Here is a 22,279-nt window from a genome sequence, read left to right on the forward strand (position 1 = left end):
AGGGGGGGGGGTTCCCAAACATATCAGGATGCTGGCCATCTCTGCTACGTTGTTAAACAGATGGTCCAATTCTACCTCTGAAAGGATATTAGCAGATATTATTTAGTCAATTTTTTGTGTATTCTGAAGAAAAAAACCCAGCAAAAATTACAAGGTCTGTTCTTTTGAGGAAGGTAATGATTTGTAATGCGACTCTGCAGATAAAAAAAGGCCAAAAACGCAGTTTTGAATGTCACACAGACATGCAAAGCAGGTTTTAACTTTATTGAATCCTTCCGCCAAGCCACACCACAACAATCCACACCCTTCCGACAGACCAAGTAGAACATACGTGGCTTTTCCACAGCACCGTCCTTTTCAACAGGCTGAAAACATCAAAACTTTATTTACAAAGCAGAAAATTAAGACGATCGAACAAGGTCATGGGTCCTGTATAGCTGCTTTGATGCTCGTTTAGGTGTTCGGATATTCCAGTTGATTACTTTTGTCGTATTCACAACAATTCAGAAATCACAAGCACAATACTTTTGGGGAGGGAAAATGATTGAAAGTACAGTCAAACCTCGGTTTTTGAACATCTCTGTTCTCGACCAAATCGGGCTTTGACCAAAAATTTCAAATTTTTTATGCCTCGGACGAAAATCGGTTCTCGACCAAACTGAGTGACTTGAATGCGCCACTTGACTCCTCCCGCTTTCCTTACACGGGGAAGTAATGTTTCCTCGTAGCGTTCTACTGTGGGCAGACATCTTCAATAAAGATTTTTTTCTAAAAGAGCGTGATTTCGGTTTTCGAACAGCCTTCTGGAACGGATTATGGTTGAAAACCGAGGTATGACTGTACACTGTCATTAGTCCTGAAAGCACTGCTGGTTTGACCCAAACCTAAACCAGCACTTCTGGAGAATTCAACCAGAACTTGAGTCCAATGGCCTACCCCCCAAAATCATGATCCCCTCCTGCAACATGCATGCAGTGTTCCCTCACTTTTCGCGGGAGGGATTCTAGTTTGGTAAGCCAATTCAAAGCAAACTTAAACATAGTTTTGAGCCATTTCATCGTCCTCGTTTGCAGTTGGAGGCAGAGCGAGCGCGTGAACTCCACTTAATTTCTGAAGGCAGATATTTACTATTCAGCTTGGGCTCCCCTTTTTTGGCACCCTTTCAATAACAGATTTGAACAACATGCCAAGTTTCTGAACGGTCTGAGTGAAGCAGCACACTGAACTTATTTCCCAATGCACCTACGATGAGGGAACGGGGTTTGGGGAGCAATGACCTAATAAGAGGGGCACACCACGCTCTGCCTCTGTGAACTCACACTCAGAGTAGTGCATGAGAAGCGGTAATTTCCAAATTGATGTTCTTGGGTCTTTGTAAAACAAATCTCCCCGCTCAAAAAAATAAAGATATTTCTTGACTGGTCCGACTTGGAAGGATGAAAAAAATAATTGAGAAAACCAGTAAAATAGTGAGGTAAAACTGCAATGGATGATGTTATGGACACAAATGACAATAACGGAACTGCGAAGTAGTGAGGGAACACTGAATAAACTTTTGGAGCATTCCAGCATATTGTATCAGAGTTCAGCCGTCGCCAATCCTGGAATTGAATTGATCACCAGGCCCATAAAAGCGGAGGCTTGAGAGAACAAATATGGTGCAAGGCACGCACTATGCGCCAATGTAATTCAGCTGTGAAACAGTTTTAATGCTGCGGGTTGAGAGTTGAAGGGGACATGAGCACAGAAATATTGAAACCACATGACGCCTGCTCAGATCGCCACCACAATTAACGACAATGGCAAGAGGCCAGGATGAAGAGCAAAGTCAGGGCTCTTGTTGACATTTGCTTCTTGCACCCACGCATACCATTACACACTTAAAACACAAAACGGCCGAAGTAACAGAAGTCAGAAGAACATGTGAACCGTGAGAATTTACGGCGTGTTAGACTTTCGCGTCACCCTCTGCTTCCTTGTTAGCAGTGTCGACCTCCATATCTTTGCTGTCTCTGTTCTCCTTGCTCTTCACCTTCTCGGACGCTTCCTGCAAAAGAACAAAATGTTGGTTGAGCTGTTAAAGATTGGTCCACATTTAACAGCAGCCTACCATTTGAGGGTGATAAGTTCCATTACCTTGGAATCCCTCTGGGCAAACTTTTGGAACATGTTGGCGTACGCGCGCTTGTCCTTCTCGTGCTGCTCCTTTATGTGCTTCTGACAAAGAACCATCTGGGTGAAGACAACAACGGAGGAGACGTCAGGGCAAGTAAATACGGCGATAGCCTCACCCGGGTGGCTTTTAAACCACCCACAGATTGGAAAAATGATCATAATATTAATACCTGTTTGGTGAGACGTGCAAAGTACTTGGACAGTGACAATGTTTTTTGTTTTTGTTGAATACCGTATTTATAAACAGCCATTCAGCCACGAATAAGGCAAAAGATCAGAAGGTGGTAATGGTGTATCATTTTAGAAATTTAAGTTTTCCTACTCTTTTCATTGGGGGAGGCGGTGTTACTCTTGAGCAGATGTGCCTATTAAATAGATTGTGGGACTTCCGGGTTGAGTGAACGCTGGCGCGCTTCGGCTGCCGATGCTCTCCCACAAACCTTTGTGTTTTCAGACTTGCCTATCCACCTTAAATCTTACTTTTTTGTTTATTATTTTATCTGTGTTTTATTATTGCTCTTGGTTGTACAGTGTTCTTGAGTGTTATGAAAGGCGCTTGCGAATGTAATGTATTATTATTATTATTATTGTGAGTTACTAGTAGCTCACAAGGGGAGTGTTGACAGCTCTCGTGGCATGAACTCAATCAGGATCATAAATAAATAATAAGCACAAAGAGCACTAGCAACAGTAACACAACTACAGGGGTTCTGATCCTACAGCGGTGATATCGCCTGAATTTTGAAAAACACCCCCATTTCTGACTCCCACGTTCACAATCTCCAGTCAAGAGAAGCAATAGTCACACATTGTGAAAACATGTTTAACTTCTTCCCTGGGTGCCATCATACCTGACTCCTAGCAGCTTTGTTAGCAGGATAAAGTTGAACAACGCGCCGAAACTCATCCCTGGCTTTGTCAAACTCTTTCATGCCGAACAGTGCCTCTCCCCTTCGGAATAGTGCCTTCTCACTGGACTCGTCCAACTCCAGGGCCTGTGACCACACACACCAAACAGGCTTTATTTAACAATGAAACACTTTGGAGGCCACATTGTTGTCAAGTGCAAAGTTTCCCATCGTTTAGTGATCCGAAAAACATTTTAAATCTGAGCGTAAAATCCCACCCAAAAATGCAGTGAAATGAAGATTTCATCTGATTTTACTTGACCACGGTTGGCATGCCATCACATTCTATTATGTTCAGGGCAACATGTTAATTGTGTACCTTATGCCACCTAGTGGAAAAGAATGTTATTGTTCTCGCTGCCACTGGCATCCTTTATGAACCACGGTAAGAGAATTTTGTAATTAAATGAAGTGAAATTGGATCGTGCCCTGTTGTGTGATGTCTTGCCTTGTTGCAGTTTTCCAGTGCTTGGTTGGGCTCTTTGAGCTTCAGGTAGCACATGGCCAGGTTGAGATGCGCAGCCAGTCGAAGCGCTTTGGCTTTTTCCTCCTCCTCCTCAGACAATCCCGACCCATTCTCAAGCCACGACACGATCCTCTTGTACTGCATAGATGCTTGCTTGAACATACCTTTCTGAAAGCCAACACAAGCAGTGACCGTTAGATAACATCCTCTACTGGGGCTGGGCAATAATTCAATATCAAAATGTATCACGACAGACGTGATCGATGTCAATAGAGAAGGCCTTTGACAAAAATGTTCGTGGTAAACACAACAAGAGTTCCTTTCCTCTGTCAAAGGTTCAGCCACCCATGCATACCTTAAAATACTGTGTCCCCTTCTCTTTGACGACGACACTCTGTTCCAACTTCTCCGACGAATTCATCTCCCACGACTCTTTGGCCCTTTCCAAGGCTGTGAGCTTGATCTTATATTGCAAAAGCGCCCCGCCGGGGATGTCATATTTGGCATTTCCCTCGCTCCCAAAGCCATACCTCCAAGAAAATAAAACAAACATTTGTTATTTGGTGCATTTTTGACCTCTTACGGTTGCAAGTTGACATTTCCCAGGTGTCTTGAAATATCGGTGAGATCCCTTTTATCAAGGGGTTCGATTCCCCGTATTCCCGAAGCATCCCCACAAAAAAAAGCACATGTGGACCCGCCCAGGGGTGTAGAGATGGTCCACTGTTCAGCGGCCGGGAGCCACACTGCTCCTGACTCAGAGATAGGACTTCCCGACAGACTCCATTACACCCGAATACATTTTACCAGGGAGGCTGAGGTGTGCGATTCCTCTGGAGTTAGAACGACAACCTCTGGTCCCCCTTGATAAAGCCCCAAACAATTCAGTTCCTAGGATCATCGGGGCCCATGAACCCCACCACCACGGCATGGTAACGGCTCATGGAGGGCTCACTTTACTCCAGTCCAATTATTTGTACAAAAGCAACTAAAATTCCTTTTTACATCAGATGTTCCTTTTATCGCTACAATTGTGGCTGCTCACTAAGCATCAATCGTACTTCGGTTTGATGTGGAACAGAGCTTCCTCTCCCTTCTTCATGGCCATGATGGCTTTCTCCACTCCAGCCGGCAAGCCAAGACACTCTCCTTCTCCAATCACGAATTTGAGTTCCCTCTCGTCAAACACGCGCCCCTCGCAGCTGCCCTCCACCGTCACTGAAGAGGAGACGATCCAAAATGCAACGCTTAGAATACTCCTATTGGATCAATACTGGCCAATTCACAAGGCTGCAATATCAGTGTTTTATCAGAAGTGAAAACATTGTATCTGGAAATTGTAATAAATACGTTTCTTGTCAAGGTAGGATGAGAAATGCGTTACCTTCAACAGAGGATCCTTCATTCGGCTTGGCATATGTCTGCCCTTTAGTGATAATGCGACGGATAATCCCTCCATCCTCATCTTCGGTTAAATCCTCTCCGCGGAATTCAAAAAGTTCCACCTAGAGGTGAAGACAGCAGGGATGGTCATCAATGGGCACAGATTGTTCCGAATTTGGGGGTTTACGATTGTTCAGTTCAGTCGTGCATGGCCCCTCTAAATATTTGCCAGCGCAATTATGATTTAAGAATTATTGATTAAAATCGCATTATTCTGTGGCGTCTCACACACACACACACACACGCACACGCACACGCACACGCACACGCACACGCACACGCACACACACACACACACAGACCGATTTATGTGATTTGTGGGGACCACTTTTTAGTTCATCACTTTCGGGGACCACCCTTTCCAAATGACATACAGTTCTGCAAAAAATCGGATACACAAGGTGGTGGTGTTAGCCTATAAACACCTTTAAATATCAGAATTTATGAAGTCGCATGTTGGACCGTGTCATATGGGGACTTCAGAAAAGTCCAGTTTACATGTGTTATGGGGACTTAATTTCAATATATTTACATCATTTACACAGTATCCACACCAAGTACATGTGATTATTGGGGACCTCACACAAAGTGCATTACTCATCAAAAATGGCAAGCATCTGAACCTAACTGTCAAATGAAAGTCAATTCATGTGAATAATAATCATTGAATTAATCTATTTTGATATGTTTTGTTTGTTAAATGTCCTGTGACTCGAATATTTCTGCTTCAGAGAACGGAAGACATCTCCGGCTTGTTCTTCCAATCAAAGAACTGGTCAATATCAGACCAATGTGATGAGTTTTTATTTAACGGTGTGTGGTAAAAAAAAAAAAGAAAAGTAAAATGTCTATCTAAAAAAAACATCAAACACACTGTTGACAATGTCTCAATATACATTCAAATTTAAATATCCATAATGGAAATAAAAGAGCCTAATCAGTGAGTTTTTGATGAAAAACTTGTTTGCACAGCAATTTCCTTTTGGCAGTCGGCATGTAGTTATAATCATAAAAAATTGAGGGTTTGCCATTTTTTAAGGGCTTCTGGTTCAGCCCTTAAATATCTTTCACACTCCATTTTTCCTGGGACGCGAAAAGATTTGACGAGTCTCATCGTGTGCCTTTATTTCACTTTTCTCCCAGGGAGTTCTCTTCCTCTTCCTTGAAGTACTGAGGAAAAAAAAATTGTTATTGAAAGATTCAAGGAGAGTACATGATTGAATTACAATCTAAAGCTCCTTACATAGATTCACACCGTCATTCTAACATCACAATGCATACCGTCATTTGGACTGACATTTTGCTGTTCAATGAGCAACATAAGCTGCGCTGTTGCATCCTTTCACAACATTTTCAGAACAAACGTACCATTCAGAGATGATTTTGAAATGCACATGAAAATGAGATAATCGTGTGTCAGTGATAAATTACATTTAAGTAAGGATGCCATCACCTGCTATGCGACTCTTGCCAACTCCAGAGTAGAGAGAATCCAACCCCTCAGAGGTGTTGTTAAAATAAAACACATTGTCGGAACATTCCTGTAAACACCATCAGTGACTTATGAGGACCACAGTATAACATTTCACTTTTTTTTCCCTCACACCGCACTACCAGCACTGGTGCCCCACAGGGATGTGTCCTCTCGCCACTGCTCTTCTCTCTCTACACAAACGATTGCACCTCAACAGATCCAGCTGTCAAACTCATAAAGTTCGCAGACGACACCACGGTCATCGGTCTCATCAAAGACGGCGACGAGTCTGCGTACCGCCAACAAGTGGAGCAGCTGGAGCTTTGGTGCGGCCGACACAACCTCGGGCTGAACACGATCAAAACTGTAGAGATGATCGTGGACTTCAGGAAACATTCTTCTCCTCAGTTGCCCCTCACACTATCCAACTGCCCTGTGTCAACCGTCGAGACCTTCAAGTTCCTGGGAATCACAGTCTCCCAGGACATGAAGTGGGAAGTCAACACCATCTCCATCCTGAAAAGGGCCCGGCAGCGGATGTACTTCCTGAGGCTGCTGAGGAAGCATGGCCTGCCACAGGAGGTGCTACGACAGTTCTACACTGCAGTCATCGAATCAATCCTGTGTTCTTCCATCACGGTTTGGTTTGGGGCCGCCACAAAAAAGGACAAAATCCGACTTCAACGGACAGTTAGGACGGCAGAAAAAATCGTTGGCACCGCCCTACCCACTCTTGAGGACTTGCACACTGCAAGAATCAAGACAAGGGCACGGAAAATCCTCCTGGATCCCCCGCACCCTGCCCACCACCTTTTTCAGCCACTCCCCTCAGGCAGACGCTACAGATCCATGCGCACCAAATCCAGTAGACACTTGAACAGCTTCTTCCCTCTAGCCATTAACTCCTTAAACAGTCACTGACAGTCACTCTTCTTGCACCACAAAATGGTACTTCAAAACTAGTGGTTACTCTAAAATGGTTCAATGATTTTGTTGTTTACGATGATACTAGTGCAGCGTGTTACACCGGAGACAAATTCCTTGTGTGTTCTACATACTTGGCCAATAAAGATGATTCTGATTCTGATTCTGATTCTGACATAAATCTGAAACGTGTGGTGTGTGGGGACACCGTGAGGGTCCACAAAAGAGACATAATTCCAGAACATAATGATCTCTGTGTCAAATTAAATCAATCTAAAATAGTCCGCTTGCATTAACCTTTCCAATGCATTATGTGAAATTCCCTGTTGTGCATAGATATAGTACTTTATCATGAAAATTAATGTCCGTCATCTCAAATGCACAGATAAAGAGATACCAAATATCATGAAACAGTGATGGATATGACTATACCTGGTGTATGTTGCTTGGACCAGCAGTATCGCAACAGTTTTCTCTTAAAGTAGTCTCATTGGGTATTGTCTTGGTCATCTGGAATACAAAATTGGAGAACATGATAGAAGAAACCGATACTTAGCCTCAAGTAAACCGTCTAAAATATAGATGCACAAATCTGACTCAACAACGTCATCTTTTAAAACTGTGTTTTCTACATGTTAAACCCAAAAACATTGTGGGGACATTCTTGTTAACACTTTGTCAGTTCTTCCCCCCTTGGACACTGTTTTTTCTCCCCTCACACACACTTGGTAAACGTGTGCTGTGGGGACACCGTGAGGGTCCAGAAAAGAGACAACTCCAGAACGTAATGATCTCTGTCAAATTAAAACGACCTAAAATAGTCCGCTCGCATTAGCCTTTCCAATGCATTGTGAAATTGCCTGTTGTGCATACATACAGTACTTTATCATGAAAATTACTGTCCATCATCCCAAATGCACAGATATAGAGATACCAAATATCATGAAACAGTGATGGATATGACTTTACCTGGTGTATGTTGCATCTGACTCTGAGGCAGTAAAGAGGGTTGAGGAGCCACATCTGTGACTGTCACGCTGGTCATCTAGAAAGACAGTCAACAATGATAGAGATTCAGAATATTATTGATGAATAGGCCAATAGCCCATCTCATCAAGTTATACAGGATTGTTATTTGCAACTCTGAAGAACTTGGATGAGATCTACAATTTGCAAGGCAGGTGGAAAACTTCTGGTAAATTTGGTCATCCATAAAGACATAAATTTTTTTTTTCTGAGAGATAAATCATTGATCGTGTAGCACTTAACTTTCTAAAGTATTTTAGAAATTGAATTAGCACTTGCTTTGAGTTTAGGTTTCGGAAAATATCCATCCATCCATCCATCCATTATCTACCGCTTATCCGGGGCCGGGTCGCGGAAAATAATTATTTGAAATGTGTACCAACCTATTCCATACACCTGCCATAAATGATCATTTTGATCCATGCATCCATCCATCCATTTTCTAATTAGTCTATCCTCACAAGGGTTGGTAGCATGCAGGAGCCTATCCCAGCTGTCTTTGGACAGGGTGTACCCCGCATGGGTACACCCTGAACTGGTTGCCAGCCAATCGCAGGGCACAGATAGACAACACCCATTTACGCTCACACTCACACCGAGGGACAATTTAGAGTATTCCATTCACCTGCTAAGCATGCGTTTTGGAATGTGGGTGGAAACGGGAAAATTTGATTCACAATACTTCGAGTAAGATTCTACTATTCTGATTCTTTCAAAAGTTACTTCCATCCTTATTACACAGAGCCATTTTTTATAATCTGCAATGTATACATACTTGTGTTCTCCATGGGCAGTCTTCGCCACCATAATCATCGGTCATTTCTTCTCCCTCTTGAATGTCATTGAAAGCAAACAAACAGGTGTGGCACACCATCCACATCAATCCTTTTCATCTGGCAATTTGGCCTCCTGTTTTCATCATTCACTGGTTGCCCAAATGACTCATCTTGTGAAGCATCATTGCTTAACAAATATGTGAAAAAGAACAACATGAGATCATTATCACAATATTGTCCATAGTGGTGCAGAATAGGTGGATAATAAGTCTTACCACCATGTTTTCCCTCTCCACTTGAATGCAAACATAAACGCAGCACATGATTGGTGGTAAACTCATCTTCTGCTCTAGTATTCTGAATCATTTATCAAATATCCCCGATATTCAGAAACAAATTGTCCTCTGCCGATTGTACTCTTGGCAAATAGTTCACATCCTGTACCAGACAGCAATAATAGTTTTTAGGGGGAAAAAACAGGCTTTGCAATCTTGTCTTCCATTATTGAGAGGTCCATGGTAATTTAGAAAACATATCTTGTCGAATAAAATTGGTTTTATTTGTTCAGTTTCACATGGTGTTCTTCTACTGAAGAAAAAACAGGCTTTGCAATCTTGTCTTCCATTATTGAGAGGTCCATGGTAATTTAGAAAACATATCTTGTCGAATAAAATTGGTTTTATTTGTTCAGTTTCACATGGTGTTCTTCTACTGAAGTAAGAAAAAACATGGAATTAATTATTTATATAACGGCTTGTTTACAAACTGAGTCGGAAACTGGAAAAATAAACTCAGTGTTCATATATAGTGTTCATCTGATAATAACTGTATATGTTTTATCTACAGTATATGCCATATTATCTAATAATTCCGCAGAATATAACATCAGACAACGCCTTACCTTTGACTGCATTTATGTACCTCGCACACAATTTGCCTGTTTTGTCGGTCCTTAATGAAATGTGACGAATGGCGTCCTGAAGGGGTCTGACTCTGTGGGAGTTCAAACTTGAGAGAGAAAAAGAGTTTGCATTGTATTCGGTCAGAATTGATTAATGTATCGAACATATAAACGCAATATGAAAGACATGAAAAAAAAAACCACAAAGGAAAAAATATCAATAAATGTCTTTGTTCAGTACAGTTTATATGCTCAAAGGAAATAGCAACAAGTAGAAAATTTGTCTGGTTGTACACCTTGATCTTGATAAATTTAGGGAGTTAGCTGCAACTTGTTTGATTGGAAATTGTTGAACTGTGCATATTAATATTATACAATTAAGTTACTTTTATAGTGTTTTCACAACAGCTGTAGCTGTCATCTAAATAGCTTTTCAACCATTTATGTGCCAAACATCTGATACCAGGGGTGCCCAACCTTTTTTGACTGACGATCCGACTTTTGAAGTGACCAAACTCCCACTATTGACCTGATCGCAAGCATGCAAGCATACACGCATTGATTGATTCTTCCACAATTCCCATTATTGCCATAGATGTTGCCCTTTTCTCTCTGAAACCGTATTGATATTTGCAGATTACATTATGCTTTGCAATACATTTGTAAAGTTTGTCTGCAAATAGTTGTTCTACAATTTTTGCCGGAAAAATATTGGTCTGTAATTTGTAAATAAGTGCTTCTCTCCGCTCTTGTAAATCGGAATAACTTTTGCGGTTTCCAGTTTTGACAGGAAAACACTAGTTTTGAAAGACGGGTTAAATAAATGTGGGAGGTTGCACAATATATTTTTTAATACTTTTTATTAATGCCATATCAACATTAAAATAGTATACTTTTTTTTTTGTGTTGAAACAATTTCCATACATTCATTTTCTAAACTGCTTATTCTTACAAGGGCTGCAGGCATGCTGGAGCCTGTCTTTAACAATATTAAATACTAAATTTACAGAACTAAGGAACATAGTGCAGGAATTGTTCTTTATATAGTTATTAATTTCGTATTCTTTGAATCTGGAATGTCACACAATTAGAAATATTGTTTCACAAACCGTGTGCGTGCCCTCCATGTATTAGATTATCACTGCTCATCTCACTTTACGAAATCGATACATTAGCTGAAGTGCTTAAACTTTTAATTGTTCATATACTCCATCATTATAATTAATGGGTAGAAAGAGCAGAGAGACCAGGCAGTGGCGTTTGAGTGTTTAGCATTTAGCTTTAGCCTAGCCGTAGCCGATCTCGGTAGCTCACGTTTTGTTTAGCTTGTCTCCATTACCTACGCTATTTGCTATACTCGACAAAAATCCACGACGGTTTCACTAGTCGCGCTAGTGCGTAATGAATTTTGAAACTGCGGTTAAAAAAAAGTTAAAAAGGAATAGTCACCGCTCGTTCGTCCACACATTTGAGTGTTTAGCATTTAGCTTTAGCCTAGCCGTAGCCGATCTCGGTAGCTCACGTTTTGTTTAGCTTGTCTCCATTACCTACGCTACTTGCTATACTCGACAAAAATCCACGTCGGTTTCACTAGTCGCGCTAGTGCGTAATGAATTTTGAAATTGCGGTTAAAAAAAGTTAAAAAGGAATAGTCACCGCTCGTTCGTCAACACACTCAGTTGTGCTAGCCGTTAGCCCGAGACTCTGCCATTAGCCCCGAGACGAGCCTAGCCCCGGCTCTCATTCAAGCCCGAGATGCGTGCACCCGAAAAAAAAAATACCCCGAGCTTCAATGTTTATAATACATTTGTCATTTAGAAGGGGGGGGGGGGGGACTTCGCCTCGTTGTAAATGTACAAACTATAATTACTGTATTTTCAGTCGCCAAATAAGTTAATAAACCATAGGGGGAAGCTCTAGCATACAATAGTATGCCAGAGCATACAATAGTAAGCGCTTACTATTGTATACCAGAGCTTAGTTATTGTCAATACAGTGTTGCCGCGATGCTTGTTAATTCATAGAGAATAGTGACAATATTCTTATTTTAGTATGTACATTTGTAACATTAAACAAATAAAAAACTTGTTAATTCATAGAAACTTGCTTACCTTGCATTTTACTTTTGCTTCTTTTGCTGCCATCTTCTAGCTTTGCAGGCTTCTTCTGATGATCACTAATTGAATGATGACCCCCTCCCACTTGTAAAAATCCTTCCATTAGGTGACAAATGGGCGGGGCATATGCAAAGTGTGTGTGTGGAGGAGTGAGTCCAATAGCACCGAATAACCATGTGGGGGGCTGCTGAGCACCATGTACACACACACAATCAGTAAAAATGGTGACACTTGGGTTTTTGCTAAAAACTTCACAGGCACATTCAGGGCAGCCCTCTGATGCTTTTTATACGTTATTCTTATGGGGACCTGCTTTTTTGTCGCACACCTAATTTGGACAGATTTCTTATTGGGTGGTGAGGGGCTGCTTGAAGAGGAGCATTTCTCTCCTTTGCAGGGCATGATTACTTCTAGTATGTCTAAAGATTACACTTGTTCAGTATTTACAAATGTAAATCAGTTAGGCCAATCCATGCCATTTAGGTACAATAGACCCTTTAGAGGCAAGGGCACTCAAGTAAATGTTTTGTCATCGTGTGTGGTCTCTCGCATTAAAAAGAAAAAAAATCAGCTAAGATGTTAAAAATTGGTGTGCATCTCGCTCGACGAAACTGAGGCAAAATGTACTGTGCAATTTATCACTGTTAATTCTCTCTCAATTTGTTTACTGCCTTAAGAGGAAGATAACATGGGAAGTTGAGTCGATACCATGTCCCAAATCCTCTGGGTAACAACACAGATAATGTAACAAGGCCAACTTGGATGCATGTCAAGGCTTACCTCAAAAATAAGTGTGGAATCAGGGGGAATTTTGGGTGGGCTGCCAGCAGACCCATACGCATACTCAGGTTTACAGATGAGCTGGCAGAGCTCCCCCTTTTTCATAGTAGCCACGCCGATGTCCCACGCCTTTATGACTTGACCTGCACACGCACACAGGGAAGACGGATGAAAACGTTGTTGTCGGGGTGACGGGGTAATGTCTTCTGCCAAATGATGGGAAACCAACATTTGCCCAGCTCAAAAGAGAACTTCTCTCCTCGGCCTCTGCTGGAGTCAAAGGTGGAGCCATCCAGGAGGGTGCCCACATAGTGGACAAAAACTGTGTCCCCAGTCATTGGCAGCTCTGTGCCAGTGCCTTCCCTTTTCACCAGCTGAGAACATAAGACAATGAGGACATACAGTCATACATTGTTTAATTTGTTCCGTGAATCAAGCTTGCGACTCCATTTATTTTATATCACATACATATTCCTTAGTGAAATGCCGGATGAAAGTGTTCCGGATAACATATGAGACTGTTTAAAAAATTGTTTTAGAAAATGCATGCATGTTATGGATTTTTTTTAGACCGGTGCCAGTTCTGATATTCACCAGAATAAAATCCCAAAAACGAATTAATCATTGGATTAATTTTAAAATTTATAGTGAATGAGATAATGTACTTTTTGGTGCCTTAACACTTAAAACGATGAACATGTGAATTACAGGCAAAAACTGACTACTGCATTATCCTTTAGTATTCATTTTAATTGGACAATTCTTTGTCGATTTTTTCATTCATTCATTTATCTGAGGGTGGGGGTGATTTTTCAAAAGCAAATTTTGACCAGCCGGTTAACAAGTCAGGCCCCATTAATTACTGTATGTACAGTTGCATCTATTTGTTGGATGTGTGCCTTTAAGGGTATGGCCTTGTCGGTAACAACAGGACCATTGGCCAGCTAATCCGTCTGTGCGTGAATGTTCTCATTTTCTAAATGTTCTCATTTTGTATGTGTGTTTGACCGTTTGTCCTATTCAATAAACAACCGAAAGACTATCGGCACCTGTGGCTCTATTTGCCCACATGCATTAGAAACCAAATTGCATCTTTTTTTTTTTTACACTTCACTCTGGTAAATTCTGACTTGGCAACACTAAGTAAATAAAATACTCTCAGCGACATTCTGTAATGTGAAAAACTCAAGTTGGCACACTAGTTGGTCATGGTTCCACCCTTCAACCAAAAATAGTGGGGACACAAAGAACACCGTTTGGCAAAAGTCTGCCATCGACATGCTCATATTTATCCATTTTGTTGAATTTGCATCACAGGCGTGTTTCAGAAAGCTCCAAGCATTCTTGGCAGATGCTCAATAACGAACATCACCAACAGGTTTTTCCATTATATGCCATTGCATTGAATAACTCATGTAGCGTTTTACCCCATCGCCAAAATAAAATCAACTAGCGTAGTATTGTGGCGCATGAACGCCACCAATTAGAAATTCTAACCACTCGCATGCCAACAACTAATGAACATTATCTGAACTTAAAAGGGTGCTGACATTGTAAGCCAATGCAAATCCGTTCCAGCCCTGCAGCCTCCTTTGGCTTTGACATGACACGTGCTGTTTCTGATGCTTCAGAGTGGTTCTTTGGAACATCGCCCAACCCATGACAGTTGGACATCTTTAACAACTGTAACCAGTGGTTCGCAGCCTGCTATGGTAGCACACAGATTGATTTCCCCTTTTGTGTGACCTGGTGCAAAACTGGTGGGCTTGATCCACAACGCTGTTTTTCAGGAAGACACAGCAGGCTCAGTCCGCCTTTGAGTGAATTCTAAACCATCAAAAACCGTCTGCCATTTTAGCTGGTCAAGTAACTGTCTAAGAAAGTCTGCGTGGGGGTGGTTATATGAATTAACCTTGTTGCTTGGTAACAGTGAGTGCTGAGCTGTTCACACAGGGCAGATTTCAGAAAATGGCAGCCAACTAAATGATTTATACGATTGTTTAATTTTACACTTTATGGCTGGCAGGCACTCCAGAGAAATATTTATAGACAAGACATCCATGCATTTTCTTTATCCTCATTTGGGTCTCAGGGTTACTCTCTAGAGACTGTTTGGCAGCCAATTCATACACACCTATGTATGTGTCTTTCTTGAACAAAATATAAAACATGTATTTTTTTGGAATGCGAGAGAAAGACAATCCAGGCAGACCTGGTTTGAACATCCGAGCTGAGATTCAAATTCCAAACCTCAGAACTGTGAGATAGACTCGCAAAGTACAAAACCAATCACCACCAAGATTCACATTCACAACATCACCAAAGCCCACTTCAACCTCTGAAAATGTTAAAGCAATCACCACAGTATTTTGGATTTTATGGACATGAAGCGGTTTCCTTCGTTTTAATATTTTCTGACACATGAATTTTGGTGGCGGTTGGTCGTTTGCTAACCTTAGCCTTGTTAATTTTTGTACCTACAGTGAATCTCTACGGGGAAGAAAAAGCTTGATGCCCATATTATCCAAAAGTTGTAAAAATATCACGGTTAAGGGTAAAGTATGAGCCTTAATGGAGACTTCTTCTTACTTTTTCTTTTCTGATTGATATAAAAATGATTTAGTAGATATAAACACAAAACGGGGTAGGACTAGATAAGTTTTTTACTTCATCCTACTCCCTTGAACATAACTGTGTTGAATGAAGACTGATTTCTTTCTTTTTACTTTTTTTATCTACCTTATTTTCTGTCAAATTATTACTGTATATGTTTTATGTTCAATAAACAAACAACAACAAACAACAAAGATTGAAAATACTGTGGCAATTTCGTCAATATTTTCAGAGGTTGAAGTGGGCACAAAGAGAGACGTGCATGTGAATTTTGGTAAACGATTGGTCGTAATTTTCTGACACGTTAAGCTTTTTTTACATGAAGCGTTTTAGACTGTCCCCGAGTGTAATTTCCCTATTTTACTTAATTGGCCCGACAGGATTTCATTGCTCCTCCGTGAGTCGTCACCTTACCGTGGTGGAGGGGATTGTGTGTCCCAAGGATCCTAGAAGCTAAGTTGTCTGGGGCTTTATGCCCCTGGCAGGGTCACCCATGGCAAACAGGTTCTAGGTGAGGGGCCAGACAAAGCACGGCTCAAAGACCCCAATGATGATAGAAATAAATGGATCTAGGTTTCCCTTGCCCGGACGCGGGTCACCGGGGCCCCCCTCTGGAGCCAGGCCTGGAGGTGGGGCTCGTTGGCAGGCGCCTGGTGGCCGGGCCTACAACCATGGGGCCCGGCCGGGCACAGCCCGAAGAGGCAACGTGGGTCCCCCTTCCCATGGGCTCACCACCCATGAGAGGGGCCAAAGGGGTCGGGTGCAATGTGAGCTGGGCGGCAGCCAAAGTCGGGGACCCTGGCGGTCCGATCCTCGGCTGCAGGAGCTAGCTCTTGGGACATGGAATGTCACCTCTCTGGCAGGGAAGGAGTCCGAGCTGGTGTGTGAGGCAGAGAATTTCCGACTGGATATAGTCGGACTTGCCTCCACACACAGCCTGGGTTCTGGTACCAGTTCTCGCGAGAGGGGTTGGACTCTTCTACTCTGGAGTTGCTCACGGTGAGCGGCGGAGAGCAGGTGTGGGCATACTCATTGCCCCCCGGCTCAGTGCCTGTACATTGGGGTTCACACCGGTAGACGAGAGGGTTGCCGCCCTCCGCCTTCGGGTGGGTGGACGGGTCCCGACTGTTGTTTGTCCATATGCACCAAACAGTAGCTCAGCATACCCACCCTTTTTGGAGTCCTTGGAGGGTGTGCCGGAGAGTACTCCTGCTGGGGACTCCCTTGTTCTGCTGGGGGATTTCAATGCTCACGTGGGCAATGACAGTGGTACCTGGAGGGGCGTGATTGGGAGGAACGGCCCCCCCCGATCAGAACCCGAGTGGTGTTTTGTTATTGGACTTCTGTGCTCGTCACGGATTGTCCATAACGAACACCTTGTTCAAACATAAGGGTGTCCATATGTGCACTTGGCACCAGGACACCCTAGGCCGCAGTTCGATGATCGACTTTGTAGTTGTATCATCGGATTTGCAGCCGCATGTTCTGGACACTCGGGTGAAGAGAGGGGCGGAGTCAACTGATCACCACCTGGTGGTGAGTAGGATCCGATGGTGGGGGAAGATGCCGGTCCGTCCTAGCAGACCCAAACGTATAGTGAGGGTTTGTTGGGAGCGTCTGGCGGAATCCCCTGTCAGAAGGAGTTTCAACTCCCACCTCCGACAGAGCTTTTCCCATGTTCCGGGGGAGGCGGGGGACACTGAGCCCGAGTGGACTATGTTCTGTGACTCTATTGTTGAGGCGGCCAATCTGAGTTGTGGCCGTAAGGTGGTTGGTGCCTGTCGTGGCGGCAATCCCCGTACTCGCTGGTGGACACCAGCAGTAAGGGATGCCGTCAAGCTGAAGAAGGAGTCCTATCGAGCCTTTATGGCCTGTGGGACCCCAGAGGCAGCTGACAGGTATCGACTGGCCAAGCGGACCGCGGCTTCGGTGGTCGCCGAGGCAAAAACCAGAGCGCGGGAAGAGTTCGGTGAGGCCATGGAAGCCGACTTCCGGACGGCTTCGAGGAAATTCTGGTCCACCATCCGACGTCTCAGGAGGGGGAAGCAGTGCACCACTAACACTGTGTACAGTAGGGATGGGGCGCTGCTGACTTCGACTCGGGACGTTGTGAACCGGTGGGCAGAGTACTTCGAAGGTCTCCTCAACTCCACCAACACGTCTTCCTTGGAGGAAGCAGAGCCCGGGGATTCTGAGGTGGGCTCTCCTATCTCTGTGGTTGAAGTCACCGATGTGGTTAAAAAGCTCCTCGGTGGCAAGGCCCCAGGGGTGGATGAGATCCGCCCGGAGTTCCTCAAGGCTCTGGATGTTGTGGGGCTGTCCTGGTTGACATGCCTCTGCAACATCGCGTGGTCAACAGGGAGAGTGTCTCTGGATTGGCAAACCGGGGTGGTAGTCCCTCTTTTTAAAAGGGGGGACCGGAGGGTGTGTTCCAACTACAGAGGGATCACACTCCTCAGCCTCCCTGGTAAGGTCTATTCAGGGGTGCTGGAGAGGAGGGTCCGTCAGGAAGTCGAGCCTCCAATTGAGGAGGAGCAGTGTGGTTTTCGTCCCGGCCGTGGAACAGTGGACCAGCTCTACACCCTTAGCAGGGTCCTTGAGGGTATGTGGGAATTCGCCCAACCAGTCTACATGTGTTTTGTGGACTTGGAGAAGGCGTTTGACCATGTCCCTCGGGGAGTTCTGTGGGGAGTGCTTCCTGGGTATGGGGTAACCCCCTGATAAGGGCTGTTCGGTCACTATACCACCGATGTCAGAGTTTGGTTCGCATTGCCGGCAGTAAGTCAGAATCGTTTCCAGTGGGGGTAGGACTCCGCCAAGGTTGCCCTTTGTCGCTGATTCTGTTCATAACCTTTATGGACAGAATTTCTAGGCGCAGCCGAAACGTTGAGGGGGTCCGTTTTGGGGGCCTCAGTATTGCATCCCTGCTTTTTGCAGATGATGTGGTGCTGTTGGCTCCTTCAAACGGGGCTCTCCAACTCTCACTGGAGCGTTTCGCAGCCGAGTGTGAAGCGGTTGGGATGAAAATCAGCACCTCCAAATCTGAAACCATGGTCCTCAGTCGGAAAAGGGTGGAGTGCCCCCTCCGGGTTGGGGAGGAGATCTTACCACAAGTGGAGGAGTTCAAGTATCTTGGGGTCTTGTTCACGAGTGGGGGTAGGAGGGAGCGGGAGATCGACAGGCGGATCGGTGCAGCGTCTGCTGTGATGCGGACGTTGTATCGGTCTGTCGTGGTGAAGAAGGAGCTGAGCCAAAGGGCGAAGCTCTCAATTTACCGGTCGATCTACGTCCCCAACCCTCACCTATGGTCACGAGCTATGGGTCGTGACCGAAAGAACGAGATCCCGGATACAAGCGGCTGAAATGAGTTTTCTCCGCAGGGTGTCCGGGCTCTCCCCTAGAGATAAGGTGAGAAGCTCAGTCATCCGGGAGGGGCTCAGAGTCGAGCCGCTTCTCCTCCACATCGAGAGGAGCCAGATGAGGTGGCTTGGGCATCTGATTCGGATGCCTCCTGAGCGCCTCCCCGGTGAGGTGTTCCGGTCATGTCCCACCGGGAGGAGACCCCGAGGAAGACCCAGGACACGCTGGAGAGACTATGTCACCCAGCTTGCCTGGGAACGACTCGGGATCCCCCGGGGAGAGCTGGAAGAAGTAGCTAGGGAGAGGGAAGTCTGCGCTTCCCTGCTAAAGCTGTTGCCCCCGCGACCCGGCCCCGGATAAGCGGTAGATGATGGATGGATGGATTTCATTGCTAAAAATAAGCCCGAGTAGGCAGCTTTCGGCAAGTGCCTTGCCTTTTTGTTCTTTTTTGCTGTTTTTGTCTTTTGTTTTGTCACATGTTTGTTGTTTCATTGTGTGGACCTGATATGGACCGTTTTCAGCGCTTTTTGGCCACGACATTCGTCAAAGGAGCAGTATCTGTGCTTGGTGGTTGCGCCTTCTCGGCAGCACGCCTCTACCAGCACAGATTTTGATTGGGAGGAATGTCTGCGCCATCGACTGTCGGTGCTGGACAGACCTGGGGCGCTTGTGTTTTTTGCGCCAGTAATGGGCAGCATTTTTCACAACCCCGATTTGTTCAGTGGCTATGTCAGCGCTGTTGGACAGTCGGCGTTGGTGCGGCTGGATGGATGGCCGCTGAAGTTGAGGATGAGGAGAGAGGAGCGTTGGCGAAGAGCGCCGTTGCGTATTTGGAACCGAGAGTCGCCGCTTGGAATTGAAATGGATTTCCATGGGACAGGAGAAGTGAACCAATCTCCTTTTTTCTTTTTTTGTCAATGGATGCTACAGCTTCTTGTTGACTTTGAAACTTAGCTTGTAGCTGACGTGTGCACATTTTGAGCATGACGTCTCTGATCCACTGGTTAAAGGACACTTCGATTCTCTCCTCTGTCATCTCAAACTGCTTCAAACAACAAAGCGTGTGATGGAAAAGTGGTTAGAACTGCATGACTGTCCGTGTTTTATGTTATGTTTATTATTTTACTTTATGTTAACTGTTTTGTAAAGCGCTTTGTTACAGCTGCCGCTGTTGTGAAATGCTACCTTTGATCTAAACCAGCGACCTAAGAGTGAATAGCAGATAAATTAACCCTCCTGTTGTCCTCGGGTCAAAATGACCCGTCACTGTGTTAAAAATGCCAGAACAGCCCCCTAAATGATTTTTTTTTAAACTTGAAATTTTATGAATTTTCCTAGGCTGGCCCCAACTGCAGAAAAATTGAAATGTTTTTATACACATTTCCATAGAAGCTGTACCAAAAAAAATACAAAGGTGGTCTTCGCGTCAAAATGACCCATGACGCAAATAGGGTTGAAATCAAGGTCACAAAGTTATTTACATACCATAGAATGTTTCAATATTTTAGTTGTGTCTCAGATCAATTAGTAGAACACGTGAACAAGACAGTAACAGACATAAACAAGACAAGATTGGTGGCGTTCTTGTAGATGGCAGAACTCTTTTTTGTGGATTTCAAGGGGTTATAAAAGGTGCTGTAGATGACAGGACTCCGAGTTCTCTATGTGCTGACGCCATGAGTGTGCGTTATGACATTAAGGAGGCTCGAGAGCTAATTTTTTTCTGCTGTCCAGCAAGACAACTGATTCAGAAGAGGGAGTACAGGATGTACCAGAAGAAGATGGGGAGGAATATAACCCAAAGTATGATGAATCGTCTTCAGAACAAGAAGAAATCCCTGAAGCTGAAAGAGACACTTTCCTTTCAAAAATGGCAAAATAACACTCTTCAGCAGCATACAACCAACGAGGCAGGCATGCAGAACATAACGTACAGGATCTCCTGAGAAACCTGATGATCCACCTTCCACAGCCACTTCCCCAGTGAGGGCAAGTAAGAAGAAGAAATGCCAATTCTGCCCTCAAAAGAAGGACTGTAAAACACATACTGTGTGCTATAGGTGAAAGAAATATATCTTTAAAGGCTGTGCACTTGCATACTGCACTACATGTGCTAAATAGTTGAATGGGTTCTTATTTTTCACATTTTTGTCTTGTATTGTACTAAATAGTTTACTGGAGGAAAAAAAGAAAATTTAGTAATTGGAATGAATACAAATGCATCCATAACTCATTTTTTTCCCCCTTTTCTTAAGCTATAGAAATCGAAGTTAAGAGGGAGAACTATATCACACATAATGTGGTGAAGGACAAGTTGTTCCTTAAAGTAATATGAAATTTGGTGTTTAAAATTCAATTTAGCTGCTTAGTTGTGGGGTTTAGTGAAGATGGGCCATTTTGACCCGAGGACACAGGGTGTGTACAGGAAATGAGGACAACAAAGTGTTCAAGTGTCTCTGTTGATGCGCCATATGATTTATTTCGTACAGATATCCATGTGCTTTTGCTCATTAAAACTTGAGAAACACAGCATCAAAAACCAACGTAAACTCGGATCTTTACACGTTTTTTTGTGGTTGAAATACATAACATTGTTGTCACGTGCTCAACAACAAACAGGACCAAAAGGTTATTTATTTATGCCACGTCTCAACATCTTATTTGGTCGCCAAAGTTGATGATTCTAGAAGGTTTACATAGACGTCGTTACATCGAAATGGTTAGACGTTCCCACGATTAGTTACTAAAGACAATAAATAAATTTTGTAAATTTCCCCAGTGTGGGACGAATAAAGGATATCTTATCTTAAACGGTAGGCAACCTGCCCGCGGTGCGTTAGCTGACGACAGCTAATGATATTAGCCCATGCGCGTAAGGGGAGCAAAAAAGAGAGAGGCTCTCAATGTGAATAATTACCTTCAAAACACCTCCATCTTTCTTGGGAGTGATGTCGTCTCCTTCCATTCGGATGGCGTGGTGTCCTTCTGCCGTTTGCTCCTCGGCGGTCATTGCAAAAATGACGCTACGCGAAACCTAAGCTTGACTTTAACTAGTACTCAAAAGCACTCAATAACACCGACCTGGTGTGTTAACGCCTAGCTTATACGACTGGTACCTCTTGTTTTGACCAAAGCGCTAGTACAAACGACGCGTTAACCGGTCACTGGGCAAAGCGCTTACGATTGAATGTCCGTAAAGCGTGCAAAGCTCACGCGTATATGAGATCCCGTCTAGCACCTCACGCAAAGAACTTTCCAGACATTCTGGGAGGAACCATAGAGAAGAACCAAGCGCTTGGGGTGTTGAATCAACAAA

At 43.9% G+C, this 22,279-nt stretch overlaps 1 protein-coding gene across 1 annotated transcript; it reads right to left on the reverse strand.

Moving 5' to 3' along the window:
- Positions 1-249: 249 nt before the first annotated feature.
- fkbp4 (FKBP prolyl isomerase 4) lies at positions 250-22,221 on the reverse strand. The gene is made up of 10 exons (XM_052061357.1): positions 21,881-22,221; positions 13,220-13,364; positions 12,991-13,133; positions 4,934-5,054; positions 4,611-4,767; positions 3,905-4,079; positions 3,532-3,717; positions 3,027-3,170; positions 2,137-2,232; positions 250-2,047 (listed from the first exon to the last, which is right to left on the reverse strand). Exons 1-10 carry the CDS (start codon positions 21,971-21,973, stop codon positions 1,949-1,951), a joined length of 1,359 nt encoding a protein of 452 aa, XP_051917317.1. The 5' UTR covers positions 21,974-22,221; the 3' UTR covers positions 250-1,948.
- Positions 22,222-22,279: the final 58 nt, after the last annotated feature.

Source organism: Hippocampus zosterae, chromosome 3 (assembly GCF_025434085.1).
Source record: "Hippocampus zosterae strain Florida chromosome 3, ASM2543408v3, whole genome shotgun sequence".
Taxonomy (NCBI): Eukaryota; Metazoa; Chordata; class Actinopteri; order Syngnathiformes; family Syngnathidae; genus Hippocampus; species Hippocampus zosterae.